At 38.8% G+C, this 12,285-nt stretch overlaps 1 protein-coding gene across 2 annotated transcripts in view; it reads right to left on the reverse strand.

The window, feature by feature from the left end:
• Nucleotides 1-12,285, reverse strand: part of zgc:172282 (leucine-rich repeat and fibronectin type III domain-containing protein 1-like protein) — a 103,381-nt gene that overhangs the window by 11,934 nt on the left and 79,162 nt on the right. For both annotated transcript variants that reach the window (XM_057351564.1, XM_057351565.1), the window contains one exon: nucleotides 2,689-3,281. In XM_057351564.1, the coding sequence (XP_057207547.1) occupies nucleotides 2,689-3,281 (593 nt within the window). The remainder of the gene's footprint in view (nucleotides 1-2,688; nucleotides 3,282-12,285) is intronic.

Below are 12,285 nucleotides of genomic sequence, written 5' to 3' on the forward strand. Positions count from 1 at the left end.
GGAAAACAAACTGTCTGCCGGTACAAAGTCTTTAGATTTACAATGAGCTAGTGCTTTTCTGATGTGAGGATCTGATGCTAGCTGTTCACAACTAATAAGACTGTTTGTTGTGCATGTTGAAAGAAAACACAACACTTCTATTTATTTTTCTTTCATGCCAAAAATCATTGGGATATTTAGTAAAGATCATGTTCCAAGAAGATATTTTGTACATTTCTGACCGTAAATATATCAAAACTTTATTTTTCTGAGTGGACGCAGCAAAATCGCTAACAAAAATGGCCGGAAACACAGCTATTTCACTCGCTGCTGCACGCTCTTTGGGATTTACCCACCCAACACAAGTTTGGTATCTATGTAAAGCTTAGAATTGTTTGCTTTCGGGTTCATCTACTCTGCACAACGTCATCACAGCGGTAAACTACTAGAGAGCGTTAAAACAAACCTGTTTATTCTTAGCAACAGTCTGCTACAGCGCCTCTCATGGACAACTTTAAATGCGATTTTCTCAATATTTAGATTTTTTTTTCGCACCCTCAGATTCTAGATATTCAAATAGTTGTATCTCGGTCAAATCTTGTCCTATTCTAACCCTTATCAATGGAAAGCTTATTTATTCAGCTTTCAGATGATGTATGAATTAGGACTGTGAAGCGATTACAATTTTAACCTAATTAATTACACGATGTTGCAATTAATTAATCTAACGAATCGCAATTTAATCACAAATCACATTTGGGGCCAAAATATCATTTAATGCCATAAAAAGACAATACAAAGAGTAGCTTCAGATGTTCAGAAGCAAGTTTGAAAACGTTAAGTAAATAAGCAGATTTATTTTGGGGCAAAGTATCACCAATTTATTAGTATTGTTATTATTTAACTTGTCAACATGACATGTGCACTCATAGTTTTCTGGACAAAAATAGCACTGCTATGGTATTGTGCTTGTGTGATTGCATAATTAAAATAAATATGAGACAAAAGCTCATTCAGGGAAATTTTTGCACAGATATCTTTGATTTTAGGTTCTTTCTGACAGTATTCTGTATGTTATATATCACGCAGAACGTTGTTGCCAGCATCATATTTGTCACCAGTCAACTGTATGAAATGTAAGATGACCTATTTATGTCTGGGGCGGGTGCGTTGAATGCGTTTAAAAAAGATGTATTGCGTTAATTTTCCATAACACATTAATTATAATTAGCACGTTAAATGCACAGCCCTAGTATAAATCTCAATTTACAAAAAATTTACCATTGTGACTGGCTTTGTTGTCCAGGGTCACAAATAACACAAATACTTCGTAGTTTATGATTCCAGTCATAAAATAATTTTGTGGTACTGGTAGGAAACAGTCAAATTTCAAGCCTTTAGTTATAAACTTTTTCATACGATGCTGCTGTAGTTCTGTGTCAATTAGAGCGACCTTAAATTTAGCCGTTGCCATGACAACTAGCAGACAGTGTACAAGAATCAACATGCAACAGATAGATAGAGCTGATACTGTACATCATGCATTCCTACGCAAAAACACATCCAGTTATTTTCTGCAAAGGTCCTGCTTATTTTAGATATAAATCGATATGCAAGTAATTTTCAAGTAATGAAATTATGTATAATTAACTAAGTTCGGGAGGAGCGCGGGCAGAAAACTAACACGGTTGGTTCGCCATGACCAATCTCACTAATCAGATAATCAACTCGGCTGGCTTTCCATGACTAATCACACAATCAGACACCTAACCCGATTGGTTTCCCATAACCAATCTTACCAATTACCCTATCAGCCCGTGAGCGAACCTTTACAAATAGACAAGCCGCCTTATCTTCACCATCTCTAGTGTTTTCAGCACCCCACCTCCACCCCGTCTCTTCACCCAGAGCTCAGCACCTTACAGCCCAAAGTGGGAACTACCCGAGTCCGGGCACACTCTGGGCCGGGGGCCCTCTCCCCGGACAAGGGGCAGGAGCTCCGAGTTCGGAGGAACCACCGAGCTCGGAGCCCTCTCCCCGGGACAGCACGCCAAGTACGCATTATATCCGTCCCCTATCACTAGTAACTCGTGAAACTGTTCATGTCGAAACCCCTGCTGCCATGTCAGTAAAAACAACCTATAATGTAAAGTAAATTTGGAGATGCAGACCTATAATAACCTTGTTTAAATTCCTGTTTAGCTTAGTTGGACTGATGGCTGCTTTTAATTCCTGCCCATTAGCTGCTTGATGACTGACAGGATCAGGAGAAATACTGGAAGTTCAACCTTTTGCATCACTGGCTCTTGACTGAATGGACTTGATCGATTTAACGATTTAAGGTTTAGGTCCTCTCGAATCCCATGACCATTCATCTAGAAACTGCAATTACCTGATTGGACCCATAAATCTAAATTCCACAAAGGAAAAGCTCTTTAAGAAATACTTGGATGTGGCTCATTGAATCAGGTGAATGGCTCTATTCCTAGCAATTACACGAGTCTATATAGATGCTCTCCGAACAGCAATAAAGTGCCCGGCCATTGTTAAGAGCCCGCTGTCAAGGGGTTATGTGAATGCTCAATTGCCTGCAAGCAACTTTAAGCATTTAAAATCACAAAAGTAATTTGCATTCGGTTTAAATCACACATTTTTTCTTGTGCTTCCTTAACGTTTCCTTCTGATCTCTATTAGTAATCTTTTACCCACCTCCCGATGCTTCAAAGCTCGTTCCTTCTTTGGAGGACAACGAAGGCCGTCTTCTTAACTCTATAGAAGTCCTGCGTTGATGGCTTTGCGTGGGAGAAACCACCTCCTCTGAGGTCATTTCCGATATCTGCACGGTCATATCGGGCTCCTTTAAACTGGCAGCGGCCCCGGCCGAACCCGCTCCCGTGCCATCCTGGCCCTCCACGATTTTTGAACTGGAGCATGGGACCTGCCCCGATGCTTGCCCCCCGTTCGTCTGTGATCGCACATTGGTCATAGTGGTTCCCTTCCCGGGATCACCTCCGTGATGGCTGTAGACTTTATATCGGATCATGAGTATGATGATGAACACGAGGACGGAGGCCACGATGATACCTCCGATGATGATGATCATGGTTCCTCCCAGGAAGTGACTTCGGAGCGACTGGCACTGGCTGTATTCCGTCTCTGTGACAAACGTGACACAGCCCACCTGCCGAGTGGTTGTAAGCGAGGTCACGCCGTCGTCGTAGACCGCTAACACGCACAGGTCATACTCCCGCCCTGAAACCAGATCTCGCACCATGAAGTCGTAACTCGTGGAGGGAATCATTCTGCAAGACAAGCAGAATTAACGTTATCGTGTATTCCTCAGATACCTGAATTCCTGAATATAATTAAGATAAAACCCGTCCACTGTGTGCATGCATTATCTACGACCAGCGGAAACTGTACTTATATAATTATACCATAATTATTTTACGCTAATTCTGCGGTGTAATCTTTCTTGTAAGGGTGACGGAGAAGTATTTCCCATCATGAGATATGCACAACAGGCAAATCTGTGCTGTTTATTAAAAGGTTCCATCAACATAACCGATGTCAAAATCGATACCCAAGACATTACATTGATTTATGTTGAAATGTACAACATGGAATAAGTGCACAGCAGTGGAATGAGAGTCGGTAGGTGGAGTACTAATAGAAAAAGTATAAAATATAAATATGTCAGAGAAACACTAATTTGTTCAGCTGACGTCACCTCATCAGTCACTTCACTTTAACTCAAGCATTCTGGGTATGAAGGGCGAGTCTGTATTTGGAACAAGTCTTTCGTCTTTTGCATACATAAATGTAGTACCTATCTCAAACATTACTTAGATGACCACGTGTGTGGACACCCCGTTGTAAAATACTGGTTTTCTATTTCAGCTACAGCTGTTACTAACAGGCCGGGCTGTAGTTAGAGAGGTGGAAGGTGGGAATGATTCTAGGGGGGTGCACGGCAATTTCATTTTATTTTAACAGCTGATGTACCCACAGTAATATACAGACACATGGTCCAGAATTCCCAGCTATGGCCCTGCTAACAGGTGCATAAAATCAAGCATACATCCATGCAATCTCCCCAGACAAATGTTTTAATAGAACGAGACTCATGACAATGGCCCTTTGCAAACACATCAAGGTCTATAAAGAAAGGCTTTAGAGTCCAGGCCGTGTTGCACAACATCACCTCACTAATGGGAGCAAATCTTCTCAGAAAGTTTTTGTAGCAGTCAATATAGGATGAACTATCTATGCATTTCTATTTTCGAATGCCTTCAAATTCACATAGAAGTTGGCCAAAGATGCAGTGTATAGTGAAAATACACACACACTAAAAAATGCTGGGGTTTTTTCAACCCGTTGTTGGGAAAATATGGACAGAACCAATGGTTATTAATTAGCTTATGAAGGGCTGTTGTTACCAAACCGTGGTTTAAAACAGCACAGTAATGTGGGCTGAAACAACTCAGCATGGGTTTATTTTAACCCAGTGGATGGTTCTGTCCATATTTTACCCAACCCGTAAATCATTTTAGACATTTGGTCCGTTCGCGATTGGTCTGTTACCGGTGCATCCACAAAGGTCACCTTCCCCTTCTTATGGCACCCCTGATCATTAGTATATTAAGCCTTTCTAAAATGTTTGCTTTCTTTTATAACTTCACTATATGTTGTAAATATAGGCGTATATTTGGCGTTCTTTCTTTAAATACAAATATAAGACTTTCTCCGTTAAGAACAACCAAAAGATTACAATTGGTATGGTCTGGTGCTCTATCCTGGGGGCAAAATGGTGTCAATGAGAAATAAATGCTTTTCCTTTAGATGTGTAGTTTAATATAATGTGTAGTTGAAAACAGTCCATTTGTCAAAACAAGTACTTTTGTGACAATTTACTGTTGTGACAAAACAAGTATTCTCTCAACTACAACATTCAGAGAGATTTTCAAAAAGGATTAGATCCATTATACAGACCTTAACAGTCACATGAGCTTCAGTTCAGAAAGACTAAATTAATGTAATCTACACCTTTTCAAAGCATTTGCTGATTATAATACGATACACATCATAAAGTGCAGAGTATCAATCACTTAAAGAGGTTAACAGTGTTAATGTAAATGTATTGATATTAGCAGCAAACATCTAAAACATTAGGCATAATAGCAAGACTCAAAGGAACAGTTCACCCAAAAAGGAAAATTCTGTCATCATTTACTCACCCTCAGTTGTTCCAAATCGTTGTTTTGATGAACACAGAGAAAGATAGTTGGAAGAATGCTTGTTCTCAAACAGTTCTTGGCCACCATTGACTACCACAGTAGTGAAAAAATAATGGAAGTCAAATGTGCCCCAGAACTCTTTGCTGTCCTACATTCTTCAAAATACCTTCTTTTGTGTTCAGCAGAACAAGTAAATTTGTACAGCATTTTTTCTACTATGGTAGTCAATGGTGGCCAAGAACCAAGAACTTTCTCTTTAAGATATATTTTCGTGGCACTTTATTTTGCAGTACGTGTACGTATAGTGTACTTACAGTCTACTTGCCTAAGAAAGTACTTGGTAGTATAAGGTAACTACATGGTACAAGTTTAGGTTTTGGCGTAGGTTCAGGGTTAGTACGTAGTTATTACTGCAGTTAATTATATTTACTATAATAAATACACAGTATGTACATAGGAGACAGGACTGTACCGATATTTTACAAAAAAATATTTCAAACTAAGATGATATATAAAATCACAAAAAAGTATATAGAATGTGAGTCTTGTACACAACATGGGGGTGTTGATTATGTAACATTACCAGTGGGAATCATAAACATTATTAGTGATGTCCCACACATTGCGCCTGTTGTGTTGTGATGAACCAAACCCACTGTTCTGAACTCGCCTGACACAGAGCACAGATCTGACACACGTGGTTGAGAAAGAAAAACAATATAAAACGGCAATTTCGTTTCAAATCTGGCCCAATCTTAATTCAGCACTTACAAATTGTTTCACAAGAAAGCGAATATAAATAATTATAAAGTGCAACACGTATAAATCAACAGCTAATAACAAAAACGAACACACACAATACAAGTGTGTAGGCAAAAATTGTAGAAGTGAATGTCACCTGCTTTCTTTTAAAGTGATTTGAAATCTGTTTGGTGAGGAACAGAAGGAAAGTAATTATTCGGGGAATGGGCTGATGCATCTGTGCACCAGAGGGCAATACTGAAAAATCTGCAGGTAAAAAGAAAATCTTGCATCAGGGATGTGCTGATTGAGTAAGCCTACAAGATCACAACACTATGAACTGTTGAACCAGACAGCAGAAAAAATATCCCTCTCTTAATTCCACAGAGGTCACTGGAAAGTCAGATCGGAAGATGTTGTTTCCTTTTCTTTTTTCAAGTCAAGTCGAGTTTTTAAAACCACATCTCACAGCGTCTACTCTCAGAAGAGAGAAGGAAATTGAGAAATCTCTGCAACATGTTACAATGTGTTAGGAAAAGGGTTGCAACGTCTAGCTATTAATTTTAAAGCCATCTTTGAAGAGTTTCTTTTGAAGAGGTCTTTGCTTCTGTTCCATTGACAATGAATCTACGTGTGTCTTTGTTTTTGCCATTGAAGATGGCACGCGTCAGATCCCTCTACACCTTAATTCATTACTCGTAGGCATGCACTTCACACACGCTGACTTCATTTGTATGCGGTCAAGGGCTTGTCTTTCTGTCTTTTCTTCCTGTATGATATTAGATCCACTGCTAAGAATATTACTGGTACTCCACCAAAGATGCTGAAGAAATTAATTCAAAAGCACAAAACAGCTACTGAAGAAACACAAGGACAATACAATGGAGGACTTTGTGCAGCTGGGGCACAATACAAATTTCACAATAAAGAAAGTTAAAGCAGATGAGTCTCATCACAACATGTTTGCATGTCCCCTGACGGAAGTATGCCACACTCTTAAAAATAAAGGTGCTTCATGATGCCAAGAACCGTTTGGTTCCATAAAGAACCTTGAACATCTGAATAAAAAGGTAAGAAAGAGAAGGTTCTTTAAAGAACATTTGACTGAATGGAACGCTGTGAAGAACCTTTAAAGCCACTTCATTTTAAAGAGTCCATTAGACAGTTATTCTACCTTTTAAAGACTAAATTAAATAAATAAACACATGTACACCAAACCCGCATGCCTCCCTATGTCGTAGTCTATAATCCCATCTGTGCTCTAGGACTGTGTACTACAACATCAGCACCCGTTGGTTGAGGGAGTGACCTAAAAACTCTGTAACACTGCACACAATGCAGATTTTCTGTACACGGGGAGCGTTTTTTCCATACGTTAGCATCTACTAAGCTTATTTATTGGTAAAAATGTCAGGCTTGTACTCTCCTGCGAACCTGATCCGTTTGTTAACTAGACAGAAAACATTGGTGAGCTAAAGCTCTCTGCAGAGAGATGTGATCACCAGCAGCTTACGACAGTCAGCTCTGCTTGGTTTCCTTGACCAAATAATTACCAATTTATCTCTCATCAGGCTTGCGCTGAAAGCACGCCTGCTAACTAACCGTGAAAAAGCTATTTATTAAAGTATATTGCATCTGTAATAGTCTGAATGATCCATACCAGCCAGCTGCTTGGTTAGAATGTGGATTAAGGAATTGTTGGGGAAGTTACTTAGAAGCTGTAGTTACTGTAACTCAAGCTACTCCTTACAGCTGGCACTATGAACTGTATTAAACACTGAAAAGTATTTCCAGACATGACTGAGGATGGCAAAATAGGAAGCCTGTATCACGTCAACGGGTTTGCTAAAGCTCCAAGGAGATGGTCAAACATCAGAGGTGTCTAAACACTTTCTAATTCAATTTATTTTTAACTTATTCAAGCAAAACAAGAACATAATAGCAGGGTATTTCTCACTGTAACATGCATTGTGTGAAAATATGCAGAAAAGATAGAGGCAGTGCATAAAGGCATGCATCTGTGTGAATGGTGGATTGATTAAAGTGTCTGCTTGTCTTTAAAGCCAGACTTCTTTTTCATTCTGACTTGAATGTCACAGGTCGTATTGAATCTGTCTGCCAGATGGTATCTGATTTGAAGAAATCCAGACGCACAGAACATAATCGTCTGCCGAGCCTATATACTGTACTTTGAATTTAATTTCTGAAAGGACTGAAATATATTTCACTTAAAGTCAGCATGAAACTGCTTCTGCAAACAATGTTAATTCTTTTTTGGGGGGGGTTACAAAAGTTCATTTTATTTCGATTTTATTCAGTCTTTGTAATGGAACGACCACGGAAACACAGACGGAGGTGAGTACTAAACAAAAACAGTTTATGATCGTAGTAACCAAAAACAGGAGGGTATAACATTCACCTATACTTTACATTTAAGACACAATGATGAACAAAGGAACAGGCAGAGTATATACAGTGTCGGGGTGATGAGGGGATAGCTGGCAGAGGTTGTGATGAGTGATGACAGATGAGGGACAGGTGATGGAGCGTGGAGGATCGTGGGAGGTGTAGTCCAAGGGGGAAAACAGGCATGGGGACAGACGAGACTGTGACAAGCGTAATTAAATAGATTTATAAAAATCTGCCATGTCATACTTAAATGTAATAGACGGCAAATATAGTATGTATATGGGTAGTTGAAAAATAAATCGTACATGTGTCCTATGGTGTGACATAGCAAAATTTAGAAAACAAACTGTTTAGATTACATTGTTTTGTATTATTAATTTATGTTTATCATATAAAATAGCATAAGAGAGCTTTTCTTTATTGTCCCACTATAAGACACATTTGCATATTAGTCTGTCAACTACTCACATACAGTACATTTATAATATTTAATTTCCAAATATTGCCATATTATCATAAAAATTAATCAGGATTAGATTACTGTCTAATCTATAATGTAAAAAAAGTGTAATCTAATACGAAAAACCACCAAAACTTGAATATCTTTGATAATTTATCAACTTGAATTAAAAGCTGCCAACCTAAATGGAGTTTAATTTCAGAAGCGTCATTTGAACGGTATATGAAGATAATTTTTTCTTTGGACTAACAAGCACCAAAGAATCGCACAAGAATCACAAATTTAAATCTCACTGAAAAACAAAAAAACAGAACAAATAGTAAAAGTTGGTCGTGTGAAAGTTGTGGGAGGAAAAAAGTTCAACCAAACCACAATTTGAAACTTTGTCATATGGAGCTGCACTTCATCAGAGAAATGTATACAGAGATGGTGTTGGGTTGTCAAACAGCTGGCAGGCTGCAGAGTTTGGGGACAAAAGGAAGAGGGTCTGGCCCATTCCTGACTCCCAGAAGAGACTGATGGAGAGCAAGAGCCTCAGGCAACTGGAGGTGTTCTGGTTTTCTCAATTTCTATCTCTGCTCCTCCTTCCATACAACACAGCTCTGTTTCCAGTCTGCATGCTAAAGTCACAACGCATTTGCAGGTCTTGCATGTTTTCAGAAAATCCCTTTAAATGAGTTGAATTTGAAGATGAAGACATTAGACACAGCCACTGGGTAATGAAATCTCCAGGCTTTACTGTTTCATAACACTTCATTACCATTGGTTCCTTCCTTATTTAAATTCTGTGCTATTAATTTGATGTTTCTGCATAACAACTGCCTCATTACAAACACGTTAGGGTAAATCCAGAGCCCTTCGTCCCAAATGTGTAGTTCACAGCAGCAGGACTCAGCATCTATCTTACCTTGTGCATTGCGCCGGGGCTTTCATTATTGATGTGCGGTGAGTTTCTAAAGATCTTTGCCGAGGTTAGCTGGTGGGCGGTAAACACAACCTTTTTCCTCAAGTCTCCAATGATGATCTTCAAGTAACTACTAGAACAACAGGCATGACCGGATGCTGAAAGGTGCACTAAAATATTCATTTATCATTTATTTATAATCTCTCCTCAGTGATCTTCACCACACACATATTCGCGATAATTGAGATTATTATCTTTGGATTGAAAGACTGGGTGATCTAAGTCCTAGAACCATAAGCCGTAAGGATCTCATATAATACAGGACAGTCTGTGATACGGATTGATGTTAACTTAAACGCATAGACTGTTGGCCCACAATATTTGGGCTGCAAACATTTACTTTAAGAGAAAATGGAGGCTGTTGGTGGAAATGTAAATCCTAGTTAATAATTGATGCAATGCATTTCCACTTGGCTCGGACACGCCGCTGCTTGTAAATGGACACCACGGCTAATTCACAGTCTTGTTCCTGTGCACAGCTGAATGGACCGAATTGGCTTCAGCAGGAAATTTAAATGACCACAGGTTGAACCGTGCTGTGTCTGCAGCATGTATGCATGGGTCCACATATAAATACAACGTTACTCATAAATGTGAAGAGTACGGATTTACTGTACAGTAATGTACGAGCTCATTACAGAATCTCTATAATCTCTCAACTCAACCTTACAATTAGCCATACATTTCCTATACCCTGTATATAACGTTGAGCGTTCTTCAATTAGAGTGTTGATGGTTTGCATTTATTGCTTATAAAACATGCATTTATACATGCATATCATCCCACACAGCATTCCCACGCTTTTAATGTCTGCCTGCTTCTACAGTAGTCCACTGTACTTGCTGCATATCAATAAGCCTAATGTTAGCCATGTATTGCAATGCATATGCATTGGTTTGCATTAGGTTTATTTCAGCTTTTGTCATGTTCATTAAGATATTGCTTAAACATAGCTATACAGATCTGGAATAAAATTAAGAGACCACTTGAATATTGCCTTTAATCAGCATTTATTGTGCATGTAATCTGCATGTATTCTGGCCTTTTCAATCCAGTTTTTATTCCAACCTTAGGAGTGATATAAAGTTAAGCAACAATGTGAAAGACTAAATGCGTGCCAAGCTGGGAGTAAACTGTTGAAAAACGCTGTAATTTTAAGGAATTTTACGGTTTTCCTTTTACGACATCTTTTAAAAATGTCAAATTACAGAAATCGATTGCAAACAGTCGGGTGAAACACATGGAGGCCAAATCCACACCAATATTTTTTCCTTTTAATTTCGTAAACACGGTGTCGTCTCAAGAAATAACTGTGTACACATGAAACCCCTGATACCAAATCAGTATGTGGCGCTGTAATTCTGCTACAAAAAGACACTCAAAATGGAGAAGGAGACTTGGAGAATGCACATAAAACCTTGCGCGCTGGGGTGATGACTTCATCAATTAAAAAATATACAGATTGGCTGTAATATTGTTGCACTATTTACGATCCGAAGACATATGCAATACAAAAAACAATATTTACACTCTGAAAAGGGTTGTGTTAAAAACAACACAATTACCAAAAAAACGAAGGTATTTCTGGGATAACACACAAAATGTGTTAAACGCAACCTGTGTTGTCCCTTTTATTTATTTAACACAAAATCAACACAAAATGACACATAATGCGTTAAATAGCATAACGCAAACAATGTGTTAATAATTAACGAATCCTCTTTGAGAGTGTATATTTGGAATGTAAAAAATATAATACATTCAGAAAACTGAAAAACATTTCGGAGTGTCTCTCATTTTATCTGCAGCTGTATGATTGCACATTTGAGAACCGAAAGGTAGACCTGACTTGCAGACAATTCACAAGCTCATATTATGATCAACTGTTACATTTTTCTTCATAAAAACATTTTCAGAGCCACGATTATGCATAAGTCCCTCAGAATTACAGTGAATGCCAACATTATCCTCAACGGCTAAGACTTCAAAGCACTTTGTGTCACTATAAATTGCAATTCTGGCAAGCGGTGCCACCACAGCACCACTCATTACAGTAACTTCCTGTAGAGTTAATTGGAAAAAACAGTCAGATCCAGCCATCCCTCCCGTTAGACATCCTATTTTATTTGCTGCTACCTTTGAAAGTCAAAAGTAAAACAGGCGCTTTATTTGCATAGCAACCAAAGTGATGCACATTGCGCCACAGTAGTTCACCTCACACGTTCCTTTGTTTAGCAGTGAGAGTAATAAACATCCCTATGAGCGCTTGTTTCCTGCAGGCAAACACTGGCTTGTGCGACATCAATCTGACAGTCGCTCAAAGCATTCAAATAATCACAGTAAATGAAGGTGTAACACCAGCCCATACGTGAAAAGATCCTGGTTTGGGTGTGATTGCGTTCAGTCAGAGAGAATATCTTTGACATTGACATGGAGGCGGAGACGGGTTGATGCTGTCCTCTGAAGAATGTTGATTCTGTCCTCACATGGCCGG

The sequence above is a fragment of the Triplophysa rosa genome, linkage group LG14, assembly GCF_024868665.1.
Source record: "Triplophysa rosa linkage group LG14, Trosa_1v2, whole genome shotgun sequence".
NCBI classification, from domain to species: Eukaryota; Metazoa; Chordata; class Actinopteri; order Cypriniformes; family Nemacheilidae; genus Triplophysa; species Triplophysa rosa.